This window comes from Macaca mulatta, chromosome 16 (assembly GCF_049350105.2).
Source record: "Macaca mulatta isolate MMU2019108-1 chromosome 16, T2T-MMU8v2.0, whole genome shotgun sequence".
Classification (NCBI taxonomy): Eukaryota; Metazoa; Chordata; class Mammalia; order Primates; family Cercopithecidae; genus Macaca; species Macaca mulatta.
Genome location: NC_133421.1, coordinates 8,984,668 through 9,001,452, shown reverse-complemented (window position 1 = coordinate 9,001,452; position 16,785 = coordinate 8,984,668). Strand labels below are relative to the sequence as shown.

The 16,785-nt window shown below is 50.8% G+C and overlaps 1 protein-coding gene across 2 annotated transcripts in view; it reads right to left on the bottom strand.

Moving 5' to 3' along the window:
* POLR2A (RNA polymerase II subunit A) overlaps positions 1 to 16,785 on the bottom strand; it is a 34,190-nt gene that overhangs the window by 3,282 nt on the left and 14,123 nt on the right. For both annotated transcript variants that reach the window (XM_077970203.1, XM_015118513.3), the window contains exons 3-23: positions 16,615 to 16,751; positions 16,355 to 16,528; positions 15,917 to 16,198; positions 15,429 to 15,590; positions 15,076 to 15,296; positions 14,726 to 14,858; positions 13,792 to 13,916; positions 13,454 to 13,664; positions 12,071 to 12,280; positions 11,811 to 11,979; positions 11,538 to 11,632; positions 11,192 to 11,395; positions 10,798 to 11,020; positions 10,193 to 10,376; positions 9,601 to 9,772; positions 9,402 to 9,507; positions 9,101 to 9,306; positions 3,594 to 3,818; positions 2,577 to 2,823; positions 2,134 to 2,234; positions 37 to 141 (exon numbers count right to left, since the gene is read on the bottom strand). In XM_077970203.1, coding sequence (XP_077826329.1) covers positions 37 to 141; positions 2,134 to 2,234; positions 2,577 to 2,823; positions 3,594 to 3,818; positions 9,101 to 9,306; positions 9,402 to 9,507; positions 9,601 to 9,772; positions 10,193 to 10,376; positions 10,798 to 11,020; positions 11,192 to 11,395; positions 11,538 to 11,632; positions 11,811 to 11,979; positions 12,071 to 12,280; positions 13,454 to 13,664; positions 13,792 to 13,916; positions 14,726 to 14,858; positions 15,076 to 15,296; positions 15,429 to 15,590; positions 15,917 to 16,198; positions 16,355 to 16,528; positions 16,615 to 16,751 — 3,692 coding nt within the window. The remainder of the gene's footprint in view (positions 1 to 36; positions 142 to 2,133; positions 2,235 to 2,576; positions 2,824 to 3,593; positions 3,819 to 9,100; positions 9,307 to 9,401; positions 9,508 to 9,600; positions 9,773 to 10,192; positions 10,377 to 10,797; positions 11,021 to 11,191; positions 11,396 to 11,537; positions 11,633 to 11,810; positions 11,980 to 12,070; positions 12,281 to 13,453; positions 13,665 to 13,791; positions 13,917 to 14,725; positions 14,859 to 15,075; positions 15,297 to 15,428; positions 15,591 to 15,916; positions 16,199 to 16,354; positions 16,529 to 16,614; positions 16,752 to 16,785) is intronic.

Below are 16,785 nucleotides of genomic sequence, written 5' to 3'. Positions count from 1 at the left end.
GGGAGGAGGAAGGCGGTGGCGGAGGGGACGGCTGACCTTGCTGATCTGCTCGATGCCCTGCAGGGTCATATCTGTCAGCATGTTGGACTCAATGCAGCGCAGGAAGACATCATCATCCATCTTATCCACCACCTCTTCCTCCTGCAGCGAGAATGAGGTCAGCACTCGGCATCCTCTGGTCTCTTCCCCGGCTCTCACCTCCAACTACAGCCTCCTTGAGGGCCTAACAAGTCAGTCACCAGGCTCTGCCCCTCACACTTCCAGTGGGACAGTTTTTCTTTTTGAGACGGAATTTCGTTGTTATCAGCCTGGGCTGGAGTGCAATGGCATGATCTCGGCTCACTGCAACCTCTACGCCCCAGGTTCCAGCAACTCTCCAGTGAGACTTTTTATCCTGATTTTACAATATTAAAAGCAGCCTAAGGAAAGGTACCCAAATCTCACCAACCTATAACAACTTCCACTCTGGTGCAGTCCTGCCTAGCGAGAGGCGGGCTCCATCAAAGTGTCATGTCCTCCAACCACTGTACCCAAACACACACCATTCCCTGCTCCAGCACTTAACCGCATGTTCACCTAGGCTGCCGCTGGCATGACAGTGATCTCTTTTAATGGCCATATATTGTATTCCATCAAGACCTATCAATGCTTTTATAACTGTTTTCTGACAGCAGGTTCAGTGTGAGTTCTTCAGTTTTTTTTGTTTTTTTTGAGATGGAGTCTCACTCTTGTTGCCCAGGCTGGAGTGCAATGGCGCCATCTTGCCTCACTGCAACCTCCACCTCCCAGGTTCAAGCGGTTCTCCTGCCTCAGCCTCCCGAGTAACTGAGATTACAGGCATGCACCACCATGCCCGGCTAATTTTGTATTTTCAGTAGAGACGGGGTTTCTCCATGTTGGTCAAGCTGGTGTCCAACTCCTGACCTCAGGTAATCTGCCCGCCTCGGCCTCCCAAAGTGCTGGGATTACAAGTCTGAGCCACCACGCCCGGCCTGAGTTCTTCAGTTTTTATTACTAAAGCATCAGGCACCAACATGTGCTAAACAAATATCGCAGGAGCCATGCCCAGGAGTGAAGTCAGTGATCCAGCCTTTTCATGGGTCTTGTTATGCCTGTCACACGACTTCCCCTAGGACAGAGCAATTCCTACTATGCAACCTGCCCCCAAGTCTGGCCCCTGCCTCAGGGCTGGGGTTTGTATTCCCTAAGCAAAGCAAGCTGCAGGAGGCTCGGGGGAGGAAAGCCAGGGGACAGGGCAACAGGGAGGCACTCCTATCTCCTATTTCAACACCAGCTGTTTTATCTACTCAGCCGGTGCTGTGGGTTTTGAAAATCGTTGCTCAGGGCCGGGGGCGGTGGCTCAAGCCTGTAATCCCAGCACTTTGGGAGGCCGAGATGGGCAGATCACGAGGTCAGGAGATCGAGACCATCCTGGCGAACACGGTGAAACCCCGTCTCTACTAAAAAATACAAAAAACTAGCCGGGCGCGGTGGCGGGCGCCTGTAGTCCCAGCTACTCAGGAGGCTGAGGCAGGAGAATGGCGTGAACCCGGGAGGCGGAGCTTGCAGTGAGTTGAGATCCGGCCACTGCACTCCAGCCTGGCCGGCAGAGCGAGACTCCGTCTCAAAAAAAAAAAAAAAAAAAAAAAAAGAAAATCGTTGCTCATCACTATTCCCTATCCCGAAATTAGGTGGGTACGACCCACCCCTCAATGTTTATTGTTTGAGACGGAGTTTCACTCTTGTTGCCCACGTTGGAGTGCAATGGCATGATCTTGGCTCACCGCACCTCCGCCTCCTGGGTTCAAGCCATTCTCCTGCCTCAGTCTCCCGAGTAGCTGGGATTACAGGCACGCACCACCATGGCTGGCTAATTTTGTATTTTTAGTAACACGAGATGGGGTTTCTCCGTGTTGGTCAGGCTGACCTCAGGTGATCCACCCACCTCAGCCTCCCACAGTACTGGGATTACAGGCCCAGGGCCCCGCGCCCAGCCCCCCTCAGTGCTGGGATTACAGGCCTGGCCCCCGCGCCCGGCCCCCCTCAGTGCTGACTGCATCTTTTCTTTGGTCCCTAACATGATTCATGAGTTCTACACATGACACATCAACTTCTTCCTAGATCCCCTATTACCTCCTGCATCTTGTTCTCATCGCTGTTCATGATGCGAATACGGAGCACCAGCTTCTCTGCGTTGTCATCGTTAAAGATGCAGTTCAAGTCATCACCAAAACCTGGTGGGGCGAGGAGCCATGAGAAAGGCTGCAGCTAACAGGACTGGCCCCAGGCACTGTCCATTCGCAGCTCCCTCTGAGCAAGGCTCTTTTGGCTCCCCACTCCTCCTCACAGAAACTTCCTTTTTCATAGAAGCCCTCGGAAAGGGGAAGGGGGAACACTGAGAAGAGAAAGGGAGTGCAGAGGGGACCTGGAGAGTTGGAGGATGCCTTGGATGGGCGGAACTGGTACGTGGACGGAGTGAGGGTGGGTAGCTCTTTAGGGGCTCAAGTGCAGTGAACACGACAGGTGATGGCACAGACAGTGGGGCTCCTGAGCCAGGCCTGCCCTCCTAGGCTTACCAGCATTGATCTTTTCAGCAATCTGCTCCATGGTCAGCTTCCGATCAGTCATGTGCTTCCGATCCAGCTCCACCCGCAACAGCCAGGGGGAGATTCGGGCCACATCAAAGTCAGGCATTTCATAGTAGACATTCACCCACTCTTGGTCCTCTGCCACCACCGTGCTCTGGGGGTTGGGGTCATAGTAGATGGCTGTGTTGGCAGTCACCTTCCTCAACGTTGTATGCTCCAGGCGGCATAGAATATCCTGGGAACAGAGAGAAGTCCATGACACAGAGAACCGAGTAGCTCTAAAGGCTTTTTTTTTTTTTTTTTTGAGACGGAGTATCACTCTGTCCCCTAGGCTGGAGTGCAGTGGCGCGATCTCCACTCACTGCAAGCTCCGCCCCTCTGGGTTCACGCCATTCTCCTGCCTCAGCCTCCTGAGTAGCTGGGACTACAGGCGCCCGCCACCGCGCCCGGCTAATTTTTTGTATTTTTAGTAGAGACGGGGTTTCACTGTGTTAGCCAGGATAGTCTTGATCTCCTGACCTCGTGATCCGCCCGTCTCAGCCTCCCAAAGTGCTGGGATTACAGGCGTGAGCCACCGTGCCCGGCCTCTAAAGGCCTCTTCTAACTCTCCTTATCAAGGGAATCCAAAACCCTTTATTCAACGGGAAGAGTTCTTCTTTTGTTTTTTCTTTTTTGAGATGGAGTCTCGCTCTTGTCCAAGCTGGAGGGCAGTGGCACAATCTCAGCTCACTGCAACCTCTGCCTCCCAGGTTCAAGCGATCCTCCTGCCTCCGCCCCTACTAGTAGCTGGGATTACAGGCACGCGCCACCACGCCCAGCTAATTTTTGTATTTTTAGTAGAGACGGGGTTTCACCACGTTGGCCAGGTTGGTCTTCAACTCCTGACCTCAGGTGATCCACCCGCTTTGGCCTCCCAAAGTGCTGGGATTACAGGCGTGAGCCACCGCGCCCAGTTGAGTTGTTCTTTTCTTCCTGCCAAGAAGCCCAGCACCCCTGGATCCCTACCTTGGCTCTCTCAGCATCTCGAGCAGACTGGCCCAACAAGAAGACGGTAAGTGAAGGGGTCTTTGGCTTCTTGGAAATGTTGATGAGCTCCTTAAGTCGGGGCACACCCAGTGTCACATTCTTGGCAGACACACCAGCATAGTGGAAGGTATTCAAGGTCATCTGGGTGGCAGGTTCTCCAAGGGACTGTGCAGCCAGAGCTCCCACCATTTCCCCAGGATGGGCCTAAGGAAAAGAGGAAAAGCTAGCATCAGACAAAGCCAACGCCTCTCTTTCGGTTAATGAGAGCAGGATGCGGATCCGCATCTGGCTTATCACAGTCAGGGCCAGAACTGTAACCTTAAAGGACATGGGTAGATGAGTTTGGAAAAGGCAGACAAACTCTAAAAGAAAAAAAAAAACTCCTATTTGATCATCCCCTTCCTCACACAAGAGCTTCCATTTATAGGACACCATTTGGCACCTGGTATGCAGCACATCCAAAGAAAGCTACTATACCATCTGAGATCCAAATTTCTTTTTTTTTTTTTTTTCTGAGATGGAATCTCACCCTGTCGCCCAGGATGGAGTGCAATGGCGCAATCTTGGCCCACTGCAACTTCTGCCTCCCTGCAACTTCTGCCTCCCAGGTTCAAGCAATTCTCCTGCCTCAGCCTCCCAAGTAGCTGGTATTACAGGTGTGTGCCACCACACCCAGCTAATATTTTTTTGTATCTTTAGTAGAGACGGGGTTTCACCATGTTGGTCAGGCTGGTCTCAAACTCCCAACCTCAAGTGATCCACCCGCCTCGGCCTCCCAAAGTGCTAGGATTACAGGTGTGAGCCTCTGCACCTGGCCAAGATTCAAACTTCTAAACCTACATTAAAATTACCGGGTAAATATTCATTCTATAACAGCTAAATAGGAAGCTCCCCATATGTGTTATGAGATAGTCACATATGAAATTAAACTGTAATCACACAGCATCTAACTTTTTCAGACTAACTTCTTCCACTAAGTAAATATACATTTAAAGTTCATCACTGGTAGAGACAGGATTTCGTTAATGTTGCCCAGGCTGGTCTCCAACTCCTGGGCTCTGGTGAACCTCCTGCCTTGGCCTCCCAAAGTGTTAAGATTATAGTTACGAGCCACCGCATCTGGCTTATCACTGTCTTTCTGTGGCTTGACAGCTCATTACTTTTTTTTTTTCCTTAGAGTCTCACTGTCACCCAGGCTGAAGTACAGTAGCATGATCTCAGCTCACTAATGCAGCCTCAACCTCCTGGCCTCAGGTGATCCTCCCACCTCAGCCTCCCAAGTAGCTGTTATTACAGGGGCACTCCACCACACCCGGCTAAATTTTTTTGTAGATGGGGTTTTGCCATGTGCCCAAAGGTGGTCTTGAACTTCTGGGCTCAAGCAATCTTCCTACCTCAGCCTCCCAAAGAGCTAGGATTACAGACATCAGCCACTGTGCTTGGCTGTTACTTTTTTTTTGAGACGGTCTCCCTCTGTTGCCCAGGCTGGAGTACAGTGATGCAATCTCACTCAGCTCACTGCAACCTCTGCTGCCCAGGTTCAAGTGATCCTCCTGCCTTAACCTCCCAAGTAGCTGGGATAACAAGCGTGTGCCACCACACCTGGCTAATTTTCCTATTTTTGGTAGAGATGAGGTTTCACCATGTTGGGCAGGCTGTTCTGGAACTCCTGACCTCAAGTGATCTGCCTGCCTTGGCCTCCCAAAGTGCTGGGATTACAGGCGTGAGCCACCACGCCCAGCCTGTTCATTACTTTTTATTGCTGAATGATGTTCCCTCGAATGGATATGCGATCTACCACATTTTGCTTATACATTCATCAGTGGACACTTAAGTTGTTTTCACTGCTTAACTACAGTAACACTGATATGAACATTTGTGTATAAATGTTTGCGTGGCCATATGCTTTCTGTTCTCGTGTGTGTGTGTGTGTGTGTGTGTGTGTGTGTGTATGCTTTCTGTTCTCTTGAGAGTGTGTGTGTGTGTGTGTGTGTGTGTGTAGATCTAGGAATGAAACTGCTGGGCCATATGGTAACTCTATGTTTAACTTCCTAAAGCAGTTGTACCTTTTCTACTAGCAATGTATGAGGGTTCTAATTTTTCCACATCCTTGTCAACACTTGTTATTATCTGTGTTTGGATTACAGTCACACTAGTGGACATGAAGTGGCACATCGCTCTGGTTTCATGTGCATTATCCCTGATGGCTAATGATGTTGAGGATCTTTTCATGCACTTACTGATCATTTACATAAGTAGTACTCTTCTTCGGGGAAACATGTTTTTAAATTTTATTATTTTTTTTATATATATATATATATATATATATATATATTTTTTTTTTTTTTTTTTGAGACGGAGTCTTGCTCTGTCACCCAGGCTGGAGTGCAGTGGCCGGATCTCAGCTCACTGCAAGCTCCTCCTCCCGGGTTCACGCCATTCTCCTGCCTCAGCCTCCCGAGTAGCTGGGACTACAGGTACCCGCTACTTCGCCCGGCTAGTTTTTTGTATTGTTTAGTAGAGACGGGGTTTCACCGTATTAGCCAGGATGGTCTCGATCTCCTGACCTCATGATCCGCCCGTCTCGGCCTCCCAAAGTGCTGGGATTACAGGCTATTATGTTATTTTTTGAGACAGAGTCTCACTCTGTCGCCCAGGCTGGAGTGCAGTGGCGCGGTCTTGGCTCACTGCAACCTCCGCCTCCCAGGTTCACACCATTCTTCTGCCTCAGCCTCCCGAGTAGCTGGGACTACAGGCACCTGCCACCACGCCCGGCTAATTTTTTGTATTTTTTTTTAGTAGAGACGGGGTTTCACCATGTTAGTCAGGATGGTCTCTTATCTCCTGACCTCATGGATCCACCCCCTTTTGGCCTCCCAAAGCTGGGGTTACAGGCGTGAGCCACCGTGCCTGGCCTTTTATTATTATTTTTGAGATGGAGTCTCACTCTTGTTGCCCAGGCTGGAGTGCAATGGCACGATCTTGGCTGACTGCAACCTCCACCTCCCGGGTTCAAGTGATTGTCCTGCCTCAGCCTCCCGAGTAACTCGGATTACAGGCATGCGCCACCAAGCCCGGCTAATTTTGTATTTTTAGTAGAGATGGTGTTTCTCCATGTTGGTCAGGCTGGTCTCAAACTCCCGACCTCAGGTGATCCGCCCGCCTCAGCCTCCCAAAGTACTGGGATTACAGGCGTGAGCCACCGCACCCACCCAGGAAACAAGTATTGAAATCCATTGAGACTTTTTATTGACCTGCTATATTGTCCTTTACATATTCTATATGTATGGCCCTTATCAGATGACTTCCAAATATTTTCTCCCATTCTCTGTGTTATCTTTTTACTTTCTTGATAGTGTACTATGAACCATGAAGTTTTATATTTTGATGAAGTCCAATTCATCTATTTTTTCCTTTGGATGCTTATGCTTTTGGTATCATACCTAAGAATTCACTGCCTAAGCCAGTCATGAAGACTTATTCAAGTTTCCTTCTAAGAGTATTTTTATAGTGTCAGCTCTTGAATTTAGGCGTTTTGAGATAGTTTTTGTACATGGTATGAGGTAGGAATCCAACTTCATTCTTCTGCATGTGGGTATCTAGTTGCCCTAGCAGTATTTGCTAACAAGAGTATTCTTACCCCATTTAATTAAATTGGGACTCTTGCAAAAAATCAAGTGACCATAAATGTGAGGGTTTATTTCTGGACTCTCAATTCTACTCTATCAGTCTTTATATGTATCTTTATGATAGAAGCATACTGTCTTGCTTACTGTAGCTTTGTAGTAAGTTTTGAAATCAGGGAATGTGAGTTGTCCAACTTTTGTTACTTTTAAATATTGTCTTGGCTATACTATATCCTTTGCATTTCCATATGAATTTTAACATCAAGTTATAAATGTCTGTGAAAAAAACCAGTTGGAATTTTGATAGGGATTATATTGGATCTATACAGCTCACTTTGGGAAGTAGTGCTATTCAACAATATTAAGTCTTCCAATCCATGAACACGAGAGGTCTTTCATTTAGGGGTTTAAAAAAAAAAAAAAAAAACAAAACAGAGTCTCACTCTTGTTGCCCAGGCTAGAGTACAATGGCGCAATCTCGGGTCACTGCAACCTCCACCCCCAGGTTCAGGTGATTCTCCTGTCTCACCTCCCGAGCAGCTGGGATTACAGGCATATGCCAACCACACCCAGCTAATTTTGTATTTTTAGTAAAGGTGGGGTTTCTTCCTGTTGGTCAGGCTGTTCTCGAACTCCTGACCTCAGGTGATCTGCCCACCTCAGTCTCCCAAAGTGCTGGGATTACAGGAGTAGGCCACAGCACCCAGATTCATTTAGGTCTTTTTAAATTTCTTTCAGCCATGTTCTATGGTGTTCCCTAATACATTTTTAATTATTTAATTTATAAAAATTGACTTACAGTAAACAGGTTCAGAGGTACACCTATGACAGTGCTTTACCCTATTATCCTATAAAATCCTTAAAGCCAGTGAAAGCATATTCCACTATCTATAAATCTTTTTTTCTATTTACTCCTTTTTTTTTTTGAGACAGAGTCTCGCTCTCTTGCCCAGGCTGGAGTGCAAAGGTGTAATCTCGGCTCACCGCAACCTCCGCCTCCCGGGTTCAAGCGATTCTCCTGCTTCAGCCTCCCAAGTAGCTGGGATTACAGGCGCGCACCACCACACCTGGCTAATTTTTGTATTTCACCATGTTGGTTAGGCTGGTCTAGAACTCCTGACCCACCCACCCACCTCGGCCTCCCAAAGTGCTGGGATTATGGGTGTGAGCCATTACACCCAGCCCTAATTCCCTATCTTTATCTAAATTAGACTCTGCACACAGCAGGGAGTGCAGGGAAGAAGAAGAAAAAAAGAATTCTATGTCATATCCTAGTCATGCCACTTACTTCCTATATGACCATCATACAATCCAGTCTCTCTCTCCAAGCCTGAGTTTTTTTGTTTTTTTTTTTGACAGAGTCTCGCTCTGTCACCAGGATGGAGTGCAGTGGCATGATCTCAGCTCACTGCAACCTCCGCCTCCAAGGGTTCAAGTGATTCTCCTGCCTCAGCCTCCAGAGAGTAGCTGGGACTACAGGCGCACGCCACCACACCCAGCTAATTTTTGTATTTTTAGTAGAGACGGGGTTTCACCATGTTGGCCAGGATGGTCTCCATCTCTTGACTTTGTGATCCGACTGCCTCGGCCTCCCAAAGTGCTGGGATTACAGGCATGGGCCACTGCGCCCAGCCCAAACCTCAGTTTTTCTCTGCAACGTGGGACTAACAAACCCTCCCACGCTAGGAGTGTTTTAAAGCCATGATGGTACAAAGGGATAATGGCCCAAACACAGGACTTGGTAAGGTACACAGTAGTCTCTCCATGAATGACAACTATTATTAGGTGATTGTGGACAGAAGTGGGCTCTTCTCGGAAACCACAGAAGTCAACAGGTAAAAGGAGGAAAACAACACTCACAATAGCTTGGTTGAACTTGGACTCAATCTCCCCAAGCAGCCAGTCGAAGGCCTCCCCACTGAGCCGAAACTCCTCCGCCATGCGGCGGGAACACAACGTGGACCGCAGGTGGATGTTGAAGAGCAGCGTGGCATTTTCCTGGGCCTGCCGACTTAGTGGGTCATCCCCATTCACAATCACCAGCTTCTTGCTCAATTCCTTGACTCCTGGGGACCAATTAGAGGTGAGGAGATCATCAGACCAGGGCCCAGCAGTCTCCTATCCCCTAGCCTGGCTGGGAGACCCCTAAGCAGGTACTCACCCTCCACCACTTTGATGGGGTGCAGGTCGGAGGGAAGGCGTGGGTTGATGTGGAAGATTTTCTGAGCGTTCCAGATCATCCGCAGCAGGTTACAGGGGAGGACAACCTGAGGGAGGAGGATATGGAGGGAGGGTTGTGTCTGGGGACAGCCATCCAGGGAGGCACATCTCTAGTGTTAGCACTTCCCAGCCACACACACCTTGCTGTCTCCAGTTGGGAAGATGACCCTGAGCACCTCCCGATCCTCCCGCATCCGCTCAAATTCCCGCTCCAACTCGTTCTGTATGTGTGCGTTGCTCAGCACGTCCTTCACCAGGTCCTCCTGCAGAGTGCGCCGCAGGGCCCTCTCATTGGTATAATCAAAGCGGAACCTGGAAGTGCAAGGGGTAGCCAGTGGGCAGGTAGGCTCTGGGACCTTGGTCCCCACAAAATGCGCTCTAAGGTTCCCAAACGTGCACAGCCGACCAGGTACAGTGGTTTGGAGGCAAGAATCTTGGACAGAGAAAAATTCAGGCCCAAGGACTGCCAGTGGGACCTGAGTACAGGCCCACCCCTCTGCATCTGCTTTATAATATCGGCAGGGACAAAATGGGGACTGATCTTAAATCCACCTCCATCCACCTCCTCCCCCGTGTCACACAGCTGTTTCAGATAGGTGGGAAAAGGACGTTGAAAGGTAAGCTCTAGTGCAAGACACATACCAGGCTATCTCTCTGGAATAGGTATAGGAATCCTACTACTCAGGCCCTGAGCCCCAGGGGCGAGAACCACCCGCCTGCCCGCCTCCTCACTTCTTCTCAAAAGCCTTGTTGGAAGGTTTCAGCGTAGCCAGGTTCTGGAACTCAACGCTCTCGCCTGCCAGGCCGTCTTCGCCGTAGCGCAGCTGCACCACCTGGTTGATGGAGTTCCTCACAGTCGCGTCGTACTTCACCATCACTGACTCCATGGACTTGATCAGTCGCCGCTGGATGTATCCTGGAGGGAAGTAATCAGTTGTAGGACCCAAGGCAAAAAGGGGATGACAAAGCCCAAAGACCCAGGCTGGGGCCGTAACCTAACTGACTCTCAAAAGAGTCAGCTAGTATTCCCTTTGTCTAGGACCTTTGAATGAAAACTCAGTGTCTACCACTAGATGGACAAAAAGCCCAGCAGGCACCACCCCAATGGGACAGGCCAGCAGAGCCCTGGAAAGCTCTATCCCTGCACTGCGGAATGCTGCACAGCAATCCAAACAAGGGTGTTTGCCTACTCTTGAGTCTCTATTCTTTCCACAAGGGCCAGAATTATACCCTGGGAATAGGAGCCTGAGCATTTCCACTCCCCACCTGTCAGGGGTTTCTCAGCCTGCAGCAGTCCCTGGTAACAGCCCAAGGAAGACCCCTAAGGAAAGCCTCACCAGTCTCAGCAGTCTTGACAGCCGTGTCAATGAGCCCCTCACGACCCCCCATGGCGTGGAAAAAGAACTCGGTGGGGGTGAGGCCGGCTAGGTAGGAGTTCTCCACAAAGCCACGGCTCTCGGGCCCGTAGTCATCCTTGATGAAGTGAGGCAGAGTCCGGTGCTTGAAGCCAAATGGAATCCGTTTGCCCTCCACGTTCTGCTGCCCGACGACAGCAATGACCTGGGAAACAGAAAGGTGGGGTGTACTGAATTCCCTCTGCCTTAAGAATAACAGTTCCCAAGATTTCTTCCCAACTCCCGTGATCCTCCTGACCCTAATACATGCAAACACCTTCCTTCCTCCTCCCAAACTTCAGTGTGGCCCCGTATGTGGAAAGACAAGGCTCCTCACCTGGGAGATGTTAATCTTGGAACCTTTAGCTCCAGACACGACCATAGACTTGAAGTTGTTGTATTCAGACAGGGATTTCTGAGCAGAGGAGCCAGTCTTGTCTCGGGCATCATTAAGAATGCGGTTCACCTGATTCTCAAAGGTCTGCCGCAGAGTGTTCCCTGGGGTGGGCTCCAGCTCGTTGTTGTGTGCCTTCTCGATGACCTGGAGGCAGAGCTCTTGGTGAGACATCAATCCCTACTCCCCGCCCCTTCCCTCTAACTTTACACTCCCTTTGCTCTTGATGATGCTAACTTCAAAGTCCCTGGAAACCCCTTATTCCATCTCTGGTGGCCTTCCCTCTCACCTCTATTACATCCTGCTTGGCCTTCTTAATAGTGTTCTGAATGTCCTGGTAAGTCTTAGAATCAGCAATGGAGTCCCCAATGCCAATGGTATGACCTAGAGACAGGGAAAGGCATCAGCAAACCCCTTTGGACCTCTAAGAAACATGGAATGGAATTATAGCCAACAGTAGAAGCAGGGGGCACCAAATCCAAGGAGGAAAGAAAGGGATGGAAGGACAGTAAGAAGTTAGAGAATTCACAGAAAGGTCCTGGTACCACGCCTCCATGCTCACCCTCGATGAGGAGCCAGTTGTTAATGACGGTCTGAATGTTGGAGTAGAAGAGGCGAGTGATGTCATGGCCCATCTCTAGGTAGGATATGTGGACCAGGGAACCAGCTGACGTGCCCAGAGACTTCTTACACAGGATGCCCATGATCAGCTCCCCGTTCTCCACCACCACCTAAGGACAAAGCACCCACTCAGGTCCCCCGCTCTGGTGCTGGCTCCTATGTCCAGATTCTGTCCCCACATAACCACAAGCCAGGCCCTACCTTAGTGTCCCCAGGAGAGATGTGCTTGTAAGGGCCACTGTCTTCATCATCGGGGTGGGTGCTGTGGGTACGGATACAATTGATGTGACCAGGTATGATGAGGGAGAAGATCTGCTTGCCTGTCCACAGGGGCCGGGGCTTCAGGATGGCCGGCTGCGGCACCTTCCCGTCCCACGTTGACAGGAACATCAGGAGGTTCATCACTTCACCCTGTGAGACAAAGTAACGTAGACAGGAAGTCAGACTGCAGGCCCCACATCTCAGGGATGAGAGAGAAATGTTGGGGAGGTTTCCCTGCCCAAGGGAGAAAGCCAGATTTTGGAGGCAAAGATGACAGGAGAAGTTTTTTCCAAACTTTTATTTTTGAGACAGGGTCTTGCGCTGTTACCCAGGCTGGAGGGCAATGGTGCGATCAGGGCTCACTGCAACCTCCGCCTCCTGGGGTCACGCAATTCTCCTGCCACAGCCTCTCAAGTAGCTGGGGTTACAGGCACCTGCCACCACGTCTGGCTAATTTTTGTATTGTTGGTAGAGATGGGGTTTCTCCATGTTGGTCAGGGCTGTCTCCAACCTCTGGCCTCAAATGATGTGCCTTGCCTTGGCCTCCCAAAGTGCTAGAATTACAAGTGTGAGTCACCATGCCCAGTCGCAAAAACTTTTAGTTAAAAATTCGTTGTAATAGCGAAATTTTTTTTGTTCTTTAATAAGCATAAATTTATTTTAATAATTAGAAAATAAGTGAAGGTTAAAATACAAAAATAAAATTTTAACCAGGTCCTACTTATTTTTCTGTTTACCTTTCCTTTATTACCTTTCCTTTACAGACAATACCAGGTATTACATGAAATTTTAAGGAATTAGCCGGGCGCAGTGGCTCACGCCCGTAATCCCAGCACTTTGGGAGGCCGAGGCAGGCAGATCACGATGTCAGGAGATCGAGACCATCCTGGCTAACACAGTGAAACACCGTCTCCACTAAAAAATACAGAAAATTAGCCGGGCGTGGTGGCAAGCACCTGTAGTCCCAGCTACTCAGGAGGCTGAGGCAGGAGAATGGCAGGAACCCAGGAGATGGAGCCTGCAGTGAGCTGAGAACGCGCCACTGCACTCCAGCCTGGGCAACAGAGCAAGACTGTCTCAAAAAAAAAAAAAAAAGAAAAAAAAGAAAGAAATTTTAAGGAATTAAATGAGGAATTAATGCCTTACACCTTTCTGGCCTCTGAGTTTTCCTAACCCCCTTTTGGTTCGCCCACCAGAAAAGGCAATCTCACAGACCACTGCTGGGTAAGTCAGGAAAAAACACACAGCTCTTCCTCCCAGCCTCCACCTTGCATCCAGGAGCCCCACCGCCCACGTGAGCCAGGTTTCCATTTGGACACACACCCGCTCCAGGAAGACGTCTCTCTTGGTGAATTTGCGCACTGCTGTGAGTGTGTCCTGCACGATACCCATGACAGGCCGGTTGCTCTGGGGGGTGACAATCATGCGAGGAACCATGGCCAGCTCCTGGATCTCTGCCCGCGTCTCCAGAGACTGCGGCAGGTGCAAGTTCATCTCATCCCCATCAAAGTCTGCATTGTATGGAGTTGTCACACTACAGTGAAAGAGAAAAGTCAGGGTTGGGAAGATGTCTGCAGCGAAACCTCGAGGAGCCACCTGGCCTGGCACCCGCCACTGGCCTCCCCCCAGTTCCAACCTGCTTCCCTCAGCCAGGGACTGACCTCAGATTCAAGCGAAAGGTAGACCAGGGGAGGATGCGGACCCGATGCCCCATCATGGACATTTTGTGCAGAGTTGGCTGCCGGTTGAAGATAACAATGTCCCCATCACACATGTGCCGTTCCACCTAGGGAGGTGAGGTAAGGAAAAGGTCTCAGTGAAGGAGGTATCTAAGAATGAAAGGACAATGGACCTAAAATCCTTTGCAGGTCGGGCGCGGTGGCTCACGCCTATAATCCAAGCACTCTGGGAAGCTGAGGCGGGCACGTCATTTGTTTGAGACCAGCCTGGTCAACACGGTGACACCCCGTCTCCACTAAAAATACAAAAATTAGCTGGGCGTGGTGGCGCGTGCCTGTAATCCCAGTTACTCGGGAGGCTGGGGCAGGAGAATCGCTTGAGCCTGGGAGGTGGAGGTTGCAGTGAGCCAAGATCATAGCACTGCACTCTGCACTCCAACCTGGGTGATAGAGCAATACTGTCTTCTTCTTAAATAAATAAAGTCCTTTGCAAACTGAGAGATGATACCACGGTGCTAATTCACTTGAAACACTTAATAACACTCCTCTGGACAAGGCCCTGGGCCCTGGGCCAAACACCAGGTTATCAGGGATGAATGATACACAGCATCCATCAATCTCAAGGAACTCAGTCGGGGAAAAAAAAGAGACATTTCGAACATAAAGCCTTCTGCACTGCTGCTCCACAGATCCCTCTTCCTTGCCATGTGCATGGTGCCCCTGGGTTTATGCCACCCCCACCCTGAATGCCAGAGGCCAGCAGCTCCCTGTACACCTAGGCAGCAGTAGCCTTTAACAAGACAGTCAAGTCTGGATCCCAATGAACAAGACAGACTCAGATGGCCTATCCCAGCCTGCCCCATTTCAGAAAGCTTTCTGTTCAGGTGGCTGAGAGAGGCCCTGGCCTGCTACGTGCCTTATAGCCGGTCTGCAGGTGAAGGTCACTGGGCTTGGGGTGGAAACGCAAGTCAATGCGATCGCCATTGTCTCGGATGATGTACTTGGCCCCCGGGTACTGGCTGTTCCCCCTGCGCACTAGTTCTTGAAGTCTAGGAAGGTAAGAGGTGCAATGAACTCAATGCTTCCTAAAAAGCCCCTGCAGCCACCCTCACCCCAGAGCCCTGAGTGGAAGTTAAACTTCAGAACTTCAACTCCTCCTCGCTCCAAGCCCACACCCAAGGTAGGATGAGCAGACTCTCGAAGCCTTGCCACTGAGGCCATGTCTTCCCTAGCCATTCTGGGAAGGGCTTTCCAACGGAGACACACCTGTCAATGTTGAAAGGGGTGACAATCTCCGCAAAGGTCATATTGGCGGCAATGGAGCGGGGCACGCCGACCTGGTCAATGGAGAGGTTGGGGTCGGGGGTGATGACAGTGCGGGCCGAGAAGTCCACTCGTTTGCCCATCAGGTTCCCTCGCACCCGGCCTTCCTTGCCCTTCAACCGCTGTTTCAAGGACTTGAGGGGACGCCCAGACTTCTGCATGGCCTGTGAGGAAAAAACACAGGGTGGGGGCAACCCAGAAAGTCAGCACTGGGCCCTCTTCCAGAGCTCTGAGGCCTCATGCTAGCCCCCACCCTGGCTCCAATCCACAGAGGGGTGGGGAGCATGCTGACTCACACGGGGCAAGCCAGGCAGCTCATTGTCCACCATGGTGGCCACATGGAACTGGAGGAGCTTCACATCCTCTGCGATGACATGGGCCGCTGCGCCGTTCTGCTCATTGCGCCGCAGCTGATTGTTGATCTTCACAATGTCAGCCAGTTTGTGAGTCAGGTCATCCTGAGGCAGGAAGTCAGAATCATCATGGTCCAGCCACCACTGCCAGCGCTTGGCAGGCACGTGCCAGGCACACAGCACAGCTCTCATCCTCATACGCCCCAGGAGGCAGGACTGCCCACTATCATTTATAGACTCAGAAACACCTTTGTGGCCTTTAACCACGTAAAGGGACTCATTAAAGGCCATACAGCTAGTAAGTGGCAGGGGATTTTCAAACCCAGGTCCATCCATCCATCCCCCAGGCACACCCCAGCCTCACCTACAGCGCTTCCTCCCTTTAGACACCTCACCCTCCAGCTAACAGGCAGAGCCCTGGAGCCACTGACCTGGTTACGAGCAGAGCCCTGCATCACAACAGCAGGCCGCACGGAGAGTGGGGGCACAGGCAGCACTGTGACAATCATCCACTCTGGTCGTGCATAGCGGGGCTCCATGCCCAGCACAAAACACTCCTCATCTGAGATGCGTTTGAAGATCTCATGCACTCGCTCTGGACTCAGCAGGATCTTCTTCTCCTGAGAGTCCTCATTAACATGCTTCCATTCCGCATACAGCTCTAGGCCGGAACGCCGGATCCTGGGCTGGTACCGCCCACAGCCACCATGGCCCTTCCGAGGAAAGACAGGGACCATCAGAGTCCAGAGCTTGGGTCATTTCCCTCCACACCAGGCCAACCCCTCCTGTTACGCCGCGTCCTTCCCTTCGTTTTCTCCCTCCAGGCCTCTGACCCCTCCTTCCCAAAAGTCTCTGCCAGTCCCAGTCACCTTTTCTTTGGTCAGATCCTCGTCACCCTCAGGTTGTTCCACACCAAACTTGTTATCCATCTCCTCCCCACCCTCGCAGATGTTTTTGCCCTTGCAAAGGTCGTAGACATGTGTGAGCCGCTTCTTGGGCTGTCCCTTGGACTTAGACAGGATGTCCTTGATCTTTGGGTTGTTCTGGGGACAGGGCAGAGCAGGGTCAGTTGAAGCTGTCCCCCTACCAAGCACCCCCCCACCCAGACCAGAGCCTGTTCCCCACTCACAGAGTCCACAAGCAGTTTGGAGCAGAAGAAGCAGACACAGCGCAAAACCTTCATTGTCTTCACCAGGAAGCCCACGTGAAACACAGGCTTGGCCAGTTCAATGTGGCCAAAGTGGCCAGGACACTCTGTCATGTTTCCTGTGGGACATACACCCAGTGCTTTCCTCCCAGC